The sequence below is a fragment of the Monodelphis domestica genome, chromosome 4 (assembly GCF_027887165.1).
Source record: "Monodelphis domestica isolate mMonDom1 chromosome 4, mMonDom1.pri, whole genome shotgun sequence".
Classification (NCBI taxonomy): Eukaryota; Metazoa; Chordata; class Mammalia; order Didelphimorphia; family Didelphidae; genus Monodelphis; species Monodelphis domestica.
The window spans coordinates 434056316-434075412 of record NC_077230.1 but is presented as its reverse complement, the minus strand read 5'-3'; the positions used below and the strand labels follow the sequence as shown (position 1 = coordinate 434075412).

The 19097-nt window shown below is 38.7% G+C and overlaps 1 protein-coding gene across 9 annotated transcripts in view; it reads left to right on the top strand.

The window, feature by feature from the left end:
- Positions 1 to 19097, top strand: part of LOC107650040 (zinc finger protein OZF-like) — a 145687-nt gene that overhangs the window by 2898 nt on the left and 123692 nt on the right. For 4 of the 9 annotated variants that reach the window (XM_056825656.1, XM_056825645.1, XM_056825646.1 and 1 more), the window contains one exon: positions 18352 to 18478. The exons of 1 other annotated variant lie outside the window; for it this stretch is intronic. In XM_056825656.1, coding sequence (XP_056681634.1) covers positions 18352 to 18478 — 127 coding nt within the window. Of the gene's footprint in view, positions 1 to 18351; positions 18479 to 19097 lie in introns of those variants that run through there. 4 more of the 9 variants (XM_056825650.1, XM_016425653.2, XM_016425654.2 and 1 more) reach the window with 2 other exon arrangements.

Below are 19097 nucleotides of genomic sequence, written 5' to 3'. Positions count from 1 at the left end.
TATTTATGAGGGTGTGTATTGATATATACTAAATGACTAATGGATCAACTTTGTCTACCCTCCTCCCATTTTCCTCCCTCTTCAGAAGCCTTTCAGCTTCTCCCTCCCCTTTCTTCTTTCTCCTTCAAGTCACTCGGGGTGAACTATGATGCTTTAGAGAAAATAATCTTTACTCTTCTTTACCTCAAGTAAGAGTTTATTGGGGGAGATAGGAAAGGGTGGAGGATAATGTAAGAGGGATAGGGTTTTCCCTATTGTCTACAAATGAGGGTTAGGAGGATTTTGGGAGAAATAGTAATCCAGTCACTCTTGTGAAACAGTCAGTCAGAGAGAGAGAGATAGAAGGACTTTAGGCCTTCTTTCTTCCAATCAAAATCAGGTCATCTCCAACTTGATTTGACTCAAGTCCCAGAGATACCAAAGCTTCTTTCTCCACATCAGCCAGAAGCCCAAAGCCCAGTCCAGCCCAGTTCAGCCCTTGACTTGGCTCCAATTGCTTTCCCAGTAACATTCCAAAGTGGAATCTTCATTTTGACTGACAGCTTTTGTGCTCAGCTTTCTGTCTTGCATGCATTGTAAATTCTCTCCTCCACATCCCTCCCTTTTTTGTCTTAAAAAAATTGCAACCTCAATTTTTAATGATTCTTACCTTTCATATATTTCTAACTAATTCTGAACCTTGTATTATTTAAATATTCCTTTACCCTCCAAAATAACAAATCCTACACTTAGCTCTTCTGTCTGCCCAGTTCTATGTTAAGTTTGAGTATAGGAAAATGGTTTAGGTAATAGGGATTTAAATGAACATAGTTTTGACATAACGACAAATCATGTAACAATTCTCAAACCATTCCAACGATTTCAATAACATTTTGAATATGCAACGGTCTTATCTCCTAATGTGTATAATGCAACAAAGTAAAAATTTCTAGTACTACCAATTGCTAACCTAAAATCATAATGCAACCTAACTTCTATACTTCAGTAGATCTATGTCTGTCTCTACTTCCCTTAGACTTTGAACAAATGCTCTAAGTTGTCCCTATAGTTAGTCATTAGAATATGAATACATTATCCTAATATAGTTAGCTTGTTAGTACATTAGTATCTACATGTGTACATAAGCAGTTTCTATACAGATTTACATATGTACATCCATGTACATTGTTCTAGATTTCTGTGCAAACTCATGCAGAGAAGAAACATGTTTGTCTCTGAATTTTCCACAGAAATTCATCAGTATGATGTTTGTGTTTTGTAGCTGTGCTGTATGTTGTACAACCCATTCCATGAGATATCTTCCAAATTCTATTTCTATGTAGCATGTGTATGCATCTATGTGATGTTAACATGTATGACGCATTCTTACATATCCTCACAAGCCCAAAATTTCATAGTCCTTCCATGTCCTTTGGTGTGGATTGTATAAACTCTGTCTTCATCATCTGGTCAGCATGCCACTCTGGTCATCTGCAACTCTTGATTGTTCTCTTGTGTTCTTCAATTCAGGAACAAACTGGAACAGTCAGGAACTTGCATACGTGTAAGGTTTTTACATGCACATGTATGTAAGATTGAAATTTTCATTGTGCGTGGAAGTATGCTATGAATTCTTCATGAATGCTTGTCAGAATTCATCAGTTCTTCATGTGTGGAAGTAAACATTACATGTGTTTATCTTCATGTGTGGAAGTAAGCATTCATGTGTTCATCTTCATGTGTGGACGTAAGCTTTACATATGTTTATCTTCATGCATGGCGCTACGCTTTACTCATGTTCATCTTCATGGGTATATCTAAGCATTATAGTATTGTGCATACGTTTTTAGAATTTTGTTAAGAATGTGAATTTGAAGTTTGCTTTTTTTTTTCCCTTTTTTGCTGTTTGACTTTTCCACAAGGATTATGTATATTTTACTTTAGTTCTGTCTTGGAGACAGAATCTGGATGTAATGTATTTCGTCTGGTCACGGAGTTTGCATTTGCATTTGAGATAACATTGTTTCTTTCTTTTCTGTTACTAATATAGGTGGATGGTTTGTATAGAATATGTAGAGATTTTTCTTTGGCTGCTAACTTTTAAATGCATTTTTTGCATTCTCTGTTTTATTGCTTTTGCAGTGCTTTCCTTTGTTTCCCACACATAGACTTTCATTGATAGGGACTGTTATTGATTTGTTCTAGGACTAATCGTGTTACTTCTCATGACTAGAGCTCTTTTTTATTACCAGATGTCCTTTGTATGTACTTCATTGATGACATGATCACATTGTTGTTTCTTGTGAGGTATCTGAAACTATGAGGTAATATCTTCATGGTATACCCTCCCTCTCTTCCTTCCCCAGTAGATACTGTTTAGGTTGGAGGTTGAGAGATTTGGATCACCTGTTTCAGGTCTCAACTATAACTTGATGTTAAAATCTTTGATAACAAATTCCTCCAATATGAATCGATGCTTCCATAGCATTCTAGGTGTTTGTGTCTGTCATAGTTATGAGGTTGGAGTTTTCTCCTACAAGCTTAGGAGTGTTCTTCTTGTTGAATTACTTAGTTGTTCTTTTGCTGGAGTATTTTCTTTCTTCTACCTAAGCCTAGTCTTCATTCTCATAAGATCTTGTGTAGTATGTTACCCCATGGAACTTCAGCAAATCTTGGTTTCACTCTTACTGCATAAATGGTGTTTGTCATTGTGAATCTTGAAATTTCTCAGACTTGTGAATGTTAAAAAATTCCCCATTGGGATCATTCTCCATTGGGACAATTCCCTATTGGGACCAGTCCCCATTTTGACAGTGAGAACTCTACTTAGATCAGAAATGTGAGACCTCTATTCCACCCATACTGAAGCCATGCCTATTTTTAGAACTAATACGAAGGGGTGCTAAGTACCTATAAAGGTCAGGCAACTTGTGAACTTGCAAAGAGGCGAGAAACTTACTCAGAGCTTTCCTGATGTAAATTACTCAAAAGATTAGTCTACTCAGGTGTGAATTCAGAATGGTCTGTCCTTTGGAAAACGTCTACTTGATTGGTAGATGTAAGAACTTAGGGGAGGTGACATAGGAGAAAATGCCCTTTAAAAAGAGACAAAAAAGCTCTCTCAAAAAAGTCAGCTGGGAAAGGCTGCCTTGAAGGGTCTCTCTCAGGACTCTCTCAGGGAGATTCAGATTGAGGCATTGAGCTGGTGGACTCAGCTGAGATGGAGCTGGCCTGGTGTCACTAGAATCCCTTGTTTGGACAGATCTTGTGGTGAGTGATTAAGATATAAGAACTGACTGATCCTTCTGTTAGGGCTTAGGCCTGGGTTGGCCAGAGCTGCCTGGGCCGACCTATTCTTTTCTCATTTATTTCCTTTCTCTCTCTCTCTCTCTCTCTCTCTCTCTCTCTCTCTCTCTCTCTCTCTCTCTCTCTCTCTCTCTCTCTCTTTCTTTAAATTCCTCATTTGTATGAATTAAATTCTCTATAAAACCCAGTTGACTTGGGTATATTCATAATTGGGAATATTTCCCTGGTGACCACCTTATATTTGATTTAAACCCAAGACACTGTAGTGAAAACATGTTCTCTGCGGTCACAATTTACTCACCCACTCTTATATCTATCACAATTTATATCTTCCACTATTTTAACTCACTACAGTTTACAACCTCAATCATTTTAACTCTTACAGTTTATAACATCCCACTCTTTTAAATGCCACATCATGTTTTTGAAGTTAGAGAATAGAAGTGAAATTGTATCTATCTCTCCTCCTCCAGTTCTTTAATATGTTCCTTGATATCCACCTTCCCATTCAAAATCTGTATCTGTACAAGCCATGTAATTCAACTTCTCTGTAAAGTCATCTTCATGATCAACCCCTAATCTTGCATAAAGTTCTTCTAATGGTATGCAACTTGTTCGGTGCCCAAAGAATATCTCATCATCATAACCTTGGTGAGATTTTGCTTGTTCTGGTTTCAAGTATTCAATTTTCTCACTTGTGTCCCATACATCCCCTTCTTCATCTACTTCTTCATAAAGCTTACAAAATTGGTAAGGCATTTATTCTAAATCATCTTGATCCATTATTATTACACCCTCTGGTATTTCCTTCTGATTCTGTATTTGAATCTAACTCACTGAATCCAATCATTATGTTATTCTTTGGATTTTGTTCAGTGCCATATAAAATTATGTCAGATGTTGCTAACTCTGGCTTTGTTTATTAATCTAAGCCTATTTCACTAGCTTTTGTCTTAAGTCAGTTTCTGGTTGTTTTTCATTGCCAAGCTTTAAATTTTCATTTTGATTTGGTAAACTTGATGGTATGGGGTTATTTTCTTCTTCCAGATATTCTATATTGTTACTAATATTTATAGATCCTACTCTATCATCAGTCTGAGGTTTATGTTCATCTTCACTCTCTTTTGACTGTATAGAGATAGGAATCTGTCCCTCTTTGTTATGTTTTTCTGGGAAGGAGTTCAGTACATCTGCATGTTCCCCTGCATCATCAGTAGGATGTGTGCCTTCATTTTTTCCCACAGTAGTACATACATATATTTCTGGCTGTGTAGCTAAAGTGTGTATTTCCCCATTTCACCACTGAGTCACTGTTCATTTCTTTGCTACCTTCTGCCAGCTGTGTGTTAGGATCAGTTAATTCTTTTTGATTTAAATTGCTTCCTATGAAATCTCCATATGAGGTTGATGGTACTATATTCTCTACTACATTGGAATATGAATTTAAATCATAGCTATTGGTTATCTCACATAAGTTTATTTGGTCAGATTCCCCTCTGCCACTTAGAATGTTGGCTTCAAGTCTGCCATTTGAATACTTGGTTGGTCTTTCAGTTACTAAGACTTCCATTCCATTCCCCTTTTCTAATTCAACTGTCATGTCTTCTCCATTACTTTGAATAGGATTATTGCTTTCAAATGTAATGTCAGCTACATTTTCAGTCAATTTTGTATTCTCTAAATCAGTCATTGATGGATGGAAAATTTTAGCTTCTGTATTCAAATGAGATGGTTTTTCTAAAGTTATCTGTGCCATATAACTATTGGACGAATTAACTGAGTTTGTTGGGATGTCATGCAAATCTGTCAATGGTTTCAAAGCATTTTCATCTTAAGTAACAGTAACCTGTAGGGAATTGATATTTTGTTTCTCTGCACCGTTGTGACTTTGTCTTTTTCTTTTACACAGTTTAATCCTATAACCCACTCTGCACTGACAATAATTCTCCAAGAATGATTTGACTTCATTTGCACTTTTTTCCTGTGTGGTTACTATGCAGTCCTTCTCTAAGTCTCTTCATCTCAGTTGCTATTTGAGACATGATTTCTTTTATTTCTCGATCTATTTCTTACTAGTCTCTGCCTTTCTCTTGATTTATTGCATATGCTATCACTCACAGATTCACTTTCTTGCACAAATTTTTCACCATTTCTTATCTTTTCTCTACTATTTTTAACAGCAGCCTCTTTTTCACTATCTCGTCTACCTCCATGTACCAAACTACGTACATTAAAGGCCTGGCTTCATAATTCTTTCCTAACTATGTCTGAATATTTAGGTTTGGCTCCAGATTTAATGGTCTGTTGCATCTCTTCTAAAACAGATTCTTGCTTTGTGGATTTGAGCTTACAATGAGAACAGCAAGTGGAATTTTAATTTTTATATCTAGCTTGTGTGTCCTTCTTAATTTCATGTTTGTTCTTCAGAAAACAATCTTTTATCAAGTGTCCTCTCTTGTGGCAGAAAAATCATTGCCTAGTTTCTCTGCACTGTTTTTGGTGTTGTGTAACTGATAACTGGTTTTGTGTAAGTCCTAACCATGTTTAGTTTCTTAATTTCCTCTATTTCCTTTTCTTTTAGATTTTTCTGTTATCTCTAATTCATCTTTTAAATCTTTCATTTGTTTATGCTGTTCTGAATGATTATCATGGAGGTAACTAGCTGTTTCACATAGTTTTATTGTGAATTTTAAAAGTATTTCACCCTAATCAGACCATTCTGTAGAAGATTTGATTTAGCTATTTCCTGATCAGTAACTATAGAGATAGGTCAGTATGCCTGCATCGGATTCAAGATTTTATTATCTGAGGAAATGGCCTTCAACAGACATGTAGAAAAAAAAAAAAGGACAGACCCTTGGACTGTCCTAAGTGAAGCCAAACCATCATTGGTACAGATGAGATGCAGGAAAGTGTTGTAAAACTGTCTATATAAGGCACATCACTTTCTCTCTCCTCCTCTTTCCCTGGAGAAGTGACTCTGGCTGAGAGTGTGCTGGGCGGTTTGAAATCTTGGATTGTTGGTGGTGAGTTTTGCCCTTGAGCTGAGCTGATTCCGGTTTGGGCATCTTAGCCGAGCCCCTTTGGAGGTCAGTTTGATTCTTTCCACTCAAAACCTTACTTAATAGATCTCCAAATCTTCCTGCCCAGTACTAGCCCCTTCTTCCTTCTTAATCTCCTCCACTATATAGATTAAATAACCATAAAATTTCCATCTGAGTTTGGCTGTTTCATTAGTGACCAAATGTAATTACTATATTCAGTCTCAACCATAATTTTAACCCTTTCGTTTCGCTGGCCACCTTGGTTTTGACGAAATAGCCTCACTCGTCTTAACTTTTTTAAACCTTTTTTTTTTCTACTATGACTATCCCTTTTTATACCTTATTTTGATCAGCTGTAAATGTAAGTAAATTTGGATTTTTTTTTTTATTTTCTGCCTCTCTCCTTAAATTAGATCGAACACAGCTGTTTTAAATCTTAGCAACAGGGCCCTAAGGTCCTGGCTGGAAGAGGTGTTTCTAAATCTCCTTTCCCTTAGGGAACAATTGCCAAGATTAAGAGTGGGGGAAACCTGTAGAAAGTTTTGGCTTTGTCCTGCTCCCCACATGTTTCATGAAGCCCACTAGAAAACTAATTTATCTATATATGACTACTACATTCTTCGGCATTTATATGGCAGTTGAGGAATTAGGGACATTGAGGAATACAGCATACCTCCGATTTTTTTATATTATTGGGTAATATCATTTTTGTATTCCTCAGTACTATGTTTAGAGATGCTAACATAAAAAATAATTTGAAGCTGAAATTTAGAAAAACACCAAAAATATTGAGGATAAAATGCAAGCCCAATTAGAAAATTTTAAATGTTTCTGATAGGATCAATTGGCAAACATCCACCCTACCAGAAACAGACCTGTTTCTGAATTTTTGAATGAAGAAATTTCCTTCCCTGAAATAGAGATGGAAAACACCTTCCCTATAGCTCAGCTAACAGACTTTCTCTCTCATGGTCAGCAACTCTTGGCTGAATTTAATCCCCAAAACCCTTCCCGTGCAATCCTAGTTTCTCCTGTTCCTTCTACACAAAACCAAATTCCAGCCCAAAGGAAATCTCATCCTTCTAAAGAAACTCATCTTAGTCATACTGACCCACAGGTACAAAATTCAACTAGAGGCCTGTTTCCTCTAAGGGAAGAACCTGAAATAGGACTGAATGGGGATGTGGTGATTTTAAGGCACAATAGACCGTTTACTCCCCAAGAAATAAATGAATTTACATGAAATATCCCCACATATGAACAAGATCCCTTTCTAGTAACAAAAAAGATAACAGACATTTTTTTTCAGTATAATCCATCTTATAAGGATGTTGAAAATTTGCTACAGGCTTTTTTAACTGAACGTAAGAAAAATAAAATAATTACTCATGTCAGCAAAATCCGGGAGTGCGTTACAGCACATTGGCCATCTCAGGATCCCAAATGGGACTATAACAACTCTGAGGATTATTTACAACTATACTGTTGTAGAGAGGCCATCCTAACCACAATGAGAGAATGTATAGATAGTACAGATAAGTGGATGGAATTTGAAAAAATTAAGCAAAATGAGGAAGAAACACCCTCTAGATTCATGGATAGAATGATCGAGTTTAAGGGTAGATACCTGGATTTTGACCTATCTAAAGAAAATAGCATAAGACAAGTTAGAAGGCTCTTTGTCAATAACTCTTGCAAAGTGATTAGGGAATATTTTAGAACACATTGTCCAAGATGGACAGAGATAGACCTTGAAGAATTGTGGAAAACAGCTATATATATTTCAAAGGGAAACAAAGAAAAAGAGGAAGAAAACAATGATGTTATAGAGGAAATAAAGAAAGAATTGAGATGTTTAAAAGATAAGATGACTATAAGGGAAAGTGGGCATGATAATCAACCAATGATACTTGCCCCCTCCAGAAATCTAATTATCGATCCAGTACTCTGTGAGAAGGGCCACAAAATGATAGAGTGTAGAACTTTTCTCAAGATTATCAGAAGGAATACGCAGTTTATTAACAACTACAGAAGTGATAATTATAGAAATAAGTATAATAATGACAATGGAAACCACAACTTTAGAAATGATGACTATAGGAATAGATATTGGGAAATTGATAACTCAAACCAAATGACTCCACAATAATATAACTTAAGTGGTGCTCATCCAAAAAATACTCGAGGTGATAATGCCCCTCAGGGGGTGCCCAAGGAATTTCCCAATCATAATGAAGGTGTCTGGGGGGGTGGGGATGGGGCACAAAAATCAGAGGATACAAACTTTAATTTTTTAGACCCTGATGTCCTACTACCTATCCCTATCCACTATCCACTATCCCCCCCCTATCCGCTATCCCCCCCCACATACTAATGAACCCCATGTTACCTTAAGGGTGGGTAACAGCTATTATGATTGTCTTTTAGACACTGGAACTACCAGGTCTGTATTAAAGAGTACACCGGATTTACATTGTTATTCTGTTGGCTCAGAGAATGTAATGGGAGTGTCAGTAATACCCCAAAGGGTTAAAAAGCTTTTCCTAGAATGGTGTCTGTAGGACCCCTAGAGGACCTCCTTCCTTTTGATGCCTGACTCCCCTTTAAATTTGCTTGGGAGGGACCTTCTATGCAAACTCAGAGCCATAATAACTTGTTCCCCAGATGGTTTCTTATCATTGGAAGTACCGGAGGAATATTAAAATTTACTCCCTGTAATTTTCTCAAAGAGTCAGGAGGGGAAAGAGCATCCCACCTTTGTAATACCTACAGATATACTGGAGTCTCTTTGGGCCACATCCTCTTCCGATGTAGGCTTATTTAAGTTAGCTGTTCCTGGGCAGATATAAACTAAATCTAGCCCACGTTTTTCCATTTCTCAGTATACTCTCTCAAAGGAAGCAGTAGAGGGTATTACCCCAGTTATTAACTCAATTAAACAGGGAATAATAATCCCTTGTAAATCTGAATACAACACGCCCATCCTGCCTGTTAAAAATCCAAAAAGGGGGCCTGATGGCAAGCACTTCTATAGATTTGTACAGGATTTGAGGGCTGTGAACAACCACGTTATAAAGAGACACTCCATAGTTTCCAACATCAATACTATTATTTCTTCTATTCCTAGCACAGCTACATACTTTTCAGTAGTAGACTTGTGCTCAGGCTTCTTTTCCATACCCATACATGAGAACTACAGGCATATGTTCACTTTCACCTGGCAGAGCCATCAATACTCCTAGAGTTGTCTCCCACAAGGTTTTGCAGATAGCCCGAGCTTATTTGTGCAAATTCTGAGCCAAGATCCTGACTGCGGGTACCTGTTTTATTTCTCCCAGATGAGTTGAGAATATTCAAAATTTAAGCACTTCTATCACTAAGAAACAGTTGAGAGCAATTTTAGAAGGAACAGGGTTTTGCAGACAATGGATTCCTTGCTATGGGGAAATTACTAAACCCCTTATAGCACTAACAAGGGATTTGGTTCCTGGACCCCTCAAAATAGAATCAGAACACCTGTCAGCTCGATCAGATCTAAAAAAGGCTATCCTGTCTTCCCCCTCTCTATGCTTCCCAGATTACAATGAGCCATTTACTTTGTATGTTCATGAGTGAACAGGGGTAGCTTCAGGTGTTTTAACTGAGATTTTGAGGCCTTCTTAGCGCCCAATTGCTTATTCTGCCCAAATGGACCCAGTAGCATCAGGAACACCACCGTGTCTTAGAGGAGTAGCTGCTACAGCCTTACTAGTGACAAAAAGTGTTGATCTAGTAGCTGGGCAAAAGGATGCAGAGGGGTTAGGGTAGGAAGCATGGGCAGTGAGTGAACTTAGAGTGCAGGGGGTAGGGTAGGAGGCATGGGCAGGTTGTGAAGATAGGGTGGAGGGGGTTGGGAAGGAGGCATGGGTGGGGGGGAACTGGGGATGAGCAGGTTGGGCAGGGGCCATGGGCAGAGTGAAGGGTGGGTTGGTTAGGAGTGGGGGGTTCTAGGGCTGAGGGGGCAGGGCAGGGGGAATGGGCAGGGGGAGTAGTGGGTTGGGTATGGGAGGGGGTGGTTTGAGAACTAGGAGCCAAATTGTGTAGAGCAGTGTGGGACAGGGATTTTGATAATGAGCAAGTATGGAGAAATAAGTCACTCCTATTCTGGGATGTTCTTATCTCTCTTTTAATGCTTTTTGTAGAAGCTATGATCTCCTCCAAAATTTCCTGTTTCCGGGTATTTTGTTCTACATATTGCTGAATAGTAGAAGGAGTAATCAGTTGGTTTGACTGAGAAATGGTTTTTTAAGGAGATACAATATTACAGCTATAACAATTAAAATCCCAAGGGGGAGTAGTGTGTCGAGTAGACTTTGCCATAAGCTCCATGGGATGAGCCATTTCAGAGAGACAAGGAATACTATATTTACAAGTTTGTTCATGCATCTGATAAGCCAGTTGTTAACTAAGTTGTGAACTGACTGTAACCACATAGTTCTAAAATAAACACATGGGGAGTAGGACAAGGCCAAAACTTCTCCAGGTTTCGTAGCTTAATACTTCCCCCAGGCCTGCCACTTTGGGTTTTTTTTTTTAATTTAAGAAAAACAGCTATATTCTATGTAATTTAAGGAGAAATTAACATTTTTTTTTACTCACCTGCTCTAGCAGCTATGTTTTGAAGCCGAGTTAGCACATTTTAAAAAGACTGACTGACTTAAGTAAGAAATAAAGCGAGAAAGAAAGAGATTTCACAGAAATTTGAGGGTTTTCGTCACAACCAAAGTGGTCAGCCAAAACTGTAAAGGATAATTTTAGAGTTGTGACTTGAAAATCTAAATTAATTTGGTCACCAGGAAAAATTCCCAAATAATACAATACCCAAGTCAGTCATCACTCACCACAAAACCGTATCCAGGAAGCTGTCTGAGGGAGATCCTCCAGGCTGAATTTCAGTCCTCAACTGAACTCAAAGTTTTCAACTGCCTTTTCTAGCCTCCTTTTAAAAAATTTTCTCTTATGTCACCTCCCCTAAATTTTCATGTCTACCAATCACAGCAGACACTTTTCTCCAGGACTGCCTGTTCTTTAGTTCTCACCTTCTTTGATTAGATTTTCTCCAGGACTATCCACTCTTTAGTTCTCACTTCTCTGGTTAGATTATATCTTCTGAGGCACTTCATACTTCTTTCTTAAGCTTACCTTTTGTGAGTTACTTGACCTTTTTGTGATTAATTTAACCTTTCCAGGTACTTAACACCTTTTTTATATTAGATCGAAAAATAGACTTGGCTTAAAGTTCTAGCTTCACTACTCATACCTTAGTATGAGTTAGGTACTTTCATTGTTCAATCAGGAGTTTACAACTTTATCTTCTAAAGTATGTCTAGTTAGGGTGGAGTAATTTTAAAATTCACAGGTGTCATGCAATGCTTCACCTTTACTCCCCTCATAAGTGGCTCAGAGATGGAAAAACAAATATAGAATTCTATCTTACCCTACAGAGAAGTGAAAGGGGAATAAGTCAAAGGAAGAAGGAGGTAATAGGAGGGAGATGTGAAAATTAAAATCAATCTCAAATAATAATAATAATAGATTTTAAGAGATTTTTTCATGATCGTTAGAAATAAAGTAATAAGAGGGTAACAAAATAAAAAACCAGGTGCCCATGGCTAATCTGCCTGTTCAAAAACCTCTCTTACCTCCTTGGTCACAACTCAGGAAGCAAAGAATCCAAGACCAGGAACACAAGTCAATATATCTCTCATATCTATGTCACCACTTAATGACAGGAAGTCAGTGGGCTCCTGGGAAATGCAGCTTTTAGGGTAACAGATTTCCAATTATATATGCCCCCCAGAGATCCACTGGAAGACTGAATCTTGTAAACATAACCAACATTTTTTTTTACTCTTGTTCATTTGGAAAGGATGTGAGAATATGCAAATCAAATAAACTTTGCAAGTGTTAAATTATTTTATATTCAAGGTTTGTTTTTTGCCTAAAAGAAGGGATTATCTTTTATATTCACCATAACAATCTGAAGACAGTGTTTAAAGGCTTCCAAAGTTACAGCACCATGCACGGTACTAGTCATATAGTAGTAGTAGTAGTAGTAGTAGTAGTAGTAGTAGTAGTAGTAGTAGTAGTAGTAGTAGTAGTAGTAGTAGTAGTCGTCGTCGTCTCTCGGTAACTGAGGATGATGATTGTCTTTGTGTGTTTTCAACTATGGTGTATAGATGAGTGTGCACAAAGACACTTGTGTGTGAAGGAGATTTAAGTGGAAAAGTCGATGCACAGAGACAGTCTCATTCTCTCAGCATTGGAAACCTAGGTCCAATGTCATAAAAAGTTGTTATACCTGGAGACTTCCTCAGCTGCATTGGATGGCCGTGTTGTCTTTTGTGCTCCAACACACCCTGAGCACCCCACAGTGCTTTGCTGCGTCACCATCTCAGCCGTTGAACCTTCTTATTGGTTTCTTCCGTCTATTCCGCCGAACAGTCTTCACATGCTGGGTGAGCAAAGCCCTGGTTCACCAGGGGTCGGCGACCCGATGGCTACCCTCACAAGGTTTAGCCGGCCTGTTGAAGCCGTTGCCCGGGGTGTGGCCACTGCCGCATGCTATCAGCTACTGGGAGCCACACGTGAGAGCTGGGTGTCAGGTGGGGGTCAGAGGCTGGAGAGCTGCCCTAGGAGGGCACGACAAGCCCTCCATACCAGAGATACTACCCCTCCCTGAACACCCCATACACCCCACTAGTCATATAATATGTCTATAAACTATATATATTATTTCATAACCAACACAATGCAAAGGAAACATGCAGGAAGAGTCTTGAAACATAACCAACTTTTACATTACAATAATTTGGGGATAAAAGGAAAAGGGAACAAAAGCAATGATTGCTAGTCACATTGACAAAAAGCCAATTGGGGGCAGTCCCCTTTGGCATAAGAGTATACATACAAAACAAATGCATTCAACCACACACAGTTCTAATCACCACTTCCCAAAGTTCACTCTGGATCTTCTGGTGCAGTGTGTAGTCTGTGCAGGTATCTTCATAGCCCATTGTCAAAACAGTTCACTTTCTGGATTTTGGAAAGGTAGCATGTTTCTTATCCTAAAATTACTTTCAAAAGAATTTAAACTTTGTATTATAGGATAATACTTTATTTTCTCTCCCCCCTCCCCGCCCCCAGAGGATGGTGACAAACACAGATCACTCAGGGATGCATGACTGAGTAATGAGGTATATGATCAATTAGCAAGAGAATTACCCCATTTAATTGTAATAGCACATAAATCCACTCATATATCACATGAGTTGCTGTGTGACATAAAAAAAAAACCCGTAGAATCTAATGAATATTTGTCACAAGTTTTACAGATATAGCAAATCTTTCAACCTTGGCTGAGATATTTTTTTAACAAAAAGTATTACTGCCATGAGTACAGAATGTGTCAGAGGAGCCCAGAAAAGACACAAACCTCTCTACTGTTTATGTTGGGTCTAAAAACACCACTAAGAATTTTTATCTTTGGGGTGCAGTTAGTTGAATGGAAGGGGGTGGAAAATTCACTTTGTACACTCTTATGCCAAAGGGAACTGCCCCCTAATTGGTTTTTGTCAATGTGCCCAGCCAAACATTGGTTTTGCTTTCACTCTTCTATTTCCCTCTTATCTCTAGCTATTGTAGTTTCCTTTTAGAAGGCACAATTTTGTATGCATCTGTTGTTAGAAGATTTTTAGAGGTACAAGATGATTATATTAAATGATCTGTTGGGGAGACTAGTTTCCCTAAATGATCATCAGGGGGGATTGTGAGGATAGGTTTAATCTCTACCCTATTTATTCTTTAGATTTTTTATCCATCAGGAATGAATAAGTGAGGGAGGGGGAGGTCTGGCCCAGGCGTACTGGCAACTGACATATCAGAAACAACTGGCTGCCCCCTGGGCAATCTGAAGCCAAGTTCAAGCTGCCATTGGTACACATAAACACTGACCACAGGGACAGGAAGTGATGCCAAGAACCATCTTTAAATTTGATGGTCACTTCCTGTGAGAGAACTTGGCCTTTGAACTTGGCCTTGGACGATCTCAGGCTTGAGACCTCAGTCTGGGAACTTTAGACTGACACTTGGGTGGGTGAGTGAAAAAGACTGACTCCCTTTACTTGGCTTTTCTGGAGAGGCCCCTTGTCTTGGAGGAGCCCTTTGTGGCTGGAAGCCTTATTTAATTAATCCTCTGGGGCTTCTGAGGCCCTGCCTGGTTCAGACCAGGCCAGAGTAACACTCTCTCTCTGTCTCTGTCTCTGTCTCTCTCTCTCGCTCTCTCTCTCTCTCATTTTCCTTACTTTCTTTCTCTCTTTGCGAATAAAACTTCCATAAAAGTCATTCTGACTTGAGTAATTCATTGGTATTTAAATTCCTGGTGACCATACTCTTAATTATTCAGTTCAACTATTATTTTTACCCCTTACAAATGGGGGAGTGGGGGAAAGTGACAAAAAGCAAAACACTGATAACGAGGAACAGTGAGATATGGAATAGAACATAGGATGAAGGGCAATACACAGTAATCATAACCTCTGAATGTGAATGGGATGAACTCACCCATTAAACAGAAGCACATAGCAGAGTGGATTAAAAACCAGAATCCTATACTATATGTTGTGTACAAGAAACACATTTGAGTCAGAGTGACACAGATTAAAGCTTTGTGTTAAGAAGGCTGGTGGCCAATTCTAATAACTAAAAATTAATTCTGAGACTGCTGGTAGCTTTCACAATTTACTTTAGCATTGATTATCAAAAACTATATTACTGGCTAAGAGCCCGAAAGGTGAATCAATGGAATAGACTAGAGGTAAATGACCTCAGAAGCTGTGTGTAGTAGTCTATCAGTAAGGATGATGATTGACTTTGTGCATTTTTGTGCACAAAGACACTTGTGCATGAAGATTTAAGTGGAAAAGTCGATGCACAGAGACAGCCCCACTCTCTTGGCGTTGGAAGCCTGGGCCCATTGGCACGAAAAGTCGTTACACCTGGAGACTTCCTTAGCTGCATTGGATGGTCATGTTGCCCTTTGTGCTCCAACACGCTCTGAGTACTCCACAGGGCTTTGCTGCGTCGCCCTCTCAGCTGTTGAACCTTCTTGTTGGTTTCTTCCTCCTGTTCCACCGAAACAGTCTTCACATGCTGGGTGAGCAAAGCCCTGGTTCACCAGGGGTTGATGACCCGATGGCTACCCTCATAAGGTTTAGCCGGCCTGTCGAAGCCATTGCCCATAGCCTCAGAAGCTAGTGTAAGATAAATCCAAAGATCCCAGCTTTTGGCAGAAGAACTCACTATCTGTCAAAAACTGCTGGGATATTTGAAACTGGTATGGGAAAATCAGTTCTAGATCAACATCTCACACCCTATAGCAAGATTTCTTCAAAATGTGCAAATGACTGAAATATAAAGAATAAAATCATGAATAAATTAAGTGAAGATAGAATGGTATACCTGTCAGATCTGAGGGAAAGGAAGGAATTTATGACCAAGCAAGAGACAGAACATGACAAGATGTAAATTGAATGATTTTGATTACATCAAATTTAAAAGGTTTTGTTCAAACTAAACCAAATGAAACCCAAATTAGAAGGAAAACAATAAGCTAAGGGAAAATCTTCATAACAAATCTCTGACAAAGGTTTAATGTCCCCAAAATATGATGAACTAAGTCAAATTTACCTAAAAAACAAGCCATTCCTCAATTGATAATTGGGCAATGGACATGAACAGGCAGTTTTCACATGAAGAAACCCAAACTATCAACACATGGAAAAGTGTTCTAAATCCCTCCTGATTAGAGAAATACAAATTAAAAAAAAATAAACTGAGGTACCACCTGACACCTAGCAGACTGGCCAATATGGCAGCAAAGGAAAGGGATAAGTGATGGAAGGGTTGTGGTAAAATTGGGAAGCTAATGCACTGCTGGAGGGTTGTGAATTGGTCCAGCCATTCTGTAAGGCAATTTGGAACTATGCCCAAAGAGCTTTAAAAGACTGCCTGTCCTTTGATCCAGCATATAACTTCTAGGAGTTGTACCCCAAAGAGATAATAAGGAAAAATATTTCTATAAAAATATCGATAGCCAAAGTCTGGTGGCAAAAAATTGGAAAATGAGTGTGTCCCTCGATGGTGGAATGCCGGAACAAATTGTGCTATCTGATGGTGATGAAATATTATGTGCTGAAAGGAATGATGAACTAGATGATTTCCATGTGAACTGTAAAGACCTCCAGGAATTGATGTAGAGAAAAATGAGCAGAACCAGGAGAACATGGTACACAGAGACTGATACATTGTGGGATGATCCTATGTAAAAGATGTTTCTACTAATAGCAATACAGTGATCTAGGTCAGTCCCGAAGAACATCTAAGAAAGAGTGCTATTATCCACATCCAAAGAAGGAACTGTGCTGCAAAAATGCAGAAGAATAACATTGATCATGTGATTTGATAGGGATATGATTGGGGTTTGGGAGTTAAAAGACCACTATTGCAAATATGAATGACATGGAAATCAGTTTTGAACAAGGATATGTGTATAATTCAGAGGAATTGCTCATCAGCTTCAGGAATGGGAAGGGAAGGGAGAATTATGACTCATGGAACCATGGGAAAATATTCTCAATAAATGAATCAATTAAAAAAAAACACTTAAAAAGAAAATAAGATGATTGCCTGTTCCTTTCCTCCTCATATTTAACTTTTCTGTTTATGTACCTGAATATAAAGTGACTGAATATATTCCAGAAACATGTTTTGCTATGGCATATCCTAACCAGTGCTTCCCCAAATTATCAATATTATTGCACGTCTTCATGTAGCTCGAGTCAGTGTCTGATCCCATGTAACTATGGAATCCTCTTTATGGTTTCACCTAGATAATAGTATTTCAGCCTTTTAGTAAATGAAGGAGAGAATTCCTTTGTCTTTGTTTTCTCATTATTCACTGGTAATATTTCTGTGGCTCTCTCAGAGGGAAGAGAAGCCACAAGGTAGGAAGATAGAGACAGGATAGAAGTTTTGGATACCACGAGGGGGATGACGGAGTCCAATTAGAGATATGAGGTGGTCAGAATGAGTCTTTATTAATTATCAATGAGCCACAGCCAAGCTCTGATCAAAGGACCATTCCGTAGGCTTTTACCAGTCCCAGAGATCCATATTTAATAGCACACAGGTCAGAGAGATGAATAGAGAAAGATTAAAGATGGAGCTTGGCCTCTGCAAGGACAGCCATCAGCTACCTTGAAAGAGAAGAGAGAGAGAGGCGGAGCTTGCTGGGCTAAATATAGTCTTTGATATGCAAATATACACAGTACATAGGGATGATTCTCATTGGTTAATGACAAGGCATAGGTGTGGTTTCTCTTAACCAGGGGAGAACAAAGAAACCTGTTTTCCCGCCTAACCTGGGAGAAGCTGGGGTCAAGGGTCAGAGGCCTTCCCAGCCATGAGCAATACTGAGCATGCTCTCTTTTAAGGCAATCTGCACATACCAACTGTTTTCCCCTTGCCCATAGCTAGGGGTGGACTGCTACAATTTCCCCCCTAGAATACTCACTATATGCTACTTTCTCAGAAACTATTGAAAAAAGTGTTGTTACCAGATTAATTCTGACACTTGGGATGAGGAGGAATTTCAGATCACCTCCTTTCTTTTCTACTCTACAGAATAGCCCACCTCACTCACAGAGGACTTCCCAGCCCCCTATTTCCATAGGGGAAAGCATTCCAGAGTAACTCACCTCTACAGGTTTTACTCTACTAATCTCACTTTAGACACAAAATGCCTTTGTCAGTATTCCTTTGGGTTTTGAATGCCTGATCTCTAGTGCTGGCTCTGCCAGTCATACATGTTAGGAGCTTGAATAAATCCTTTGTGTGTTTCAGTTTCCTTCAGTTATTTGATGAGGGTTGTACTAGTTAGATTCTGAAGTTTCTGATCTGTGTCTCATGACTTTTGCTGATTTAGGGATCAATAACAATCAAGGATGTGACTGTGGACTTCACCCAGGAAGAATGGATGCTGTTAGACCATTCTCAGCAAGAGCTGTACCTGGAGGTCATGCTGGAGAATGTGCAGAATCTACACTCTGTGGGTAAAGACCATTTCTTCTGTTGACCCTGAAACTCTCATTAAGGAAATATCTTCATTCCAAGCCAAATATATAGGATTTTAAGCCTTTTTTTGTGATTAAAATAGGAAAAGTGCTAATATTTGCCCTGTGTTCTCCTCATGTCCGCTTTTTATTTTTTAAAAAAAAGTTAAATTAATAAGAATCCAAGTCATTCCCTAATTAACATGATTAAAGGTTATGAATAAGCAGTTTTCAGATCACTTTTTAAATATTTGGAAACGTGTTCTAAATCCCTCTTGATTAGGGAAGTAAGTTAAAAGCCCTCTGAGCTACCACCTCACCCCTTCCAGATTGGCTAACATAACAGTAATGTAAAACGTTGCAATGAATGTGGCAAAATTGGGACACGTAATGCATTGCTGATCCATCCTTTCTGGATACTGATTTGGAATTACTACAAAAATGTCATAAAATGATGCAACCCTTTTGATCAGGTAACACCACCACCCAAAGAGGTCAGAAAAATTGGAATGACCTACATGTAGGAAAACATTTGTTATTGGTGTTTTGTTGTTAACAAACAATCGAAAATTGATGTGATGTCTAACAGTTGAAGAATGGCTGAACAAATTGTGGTATG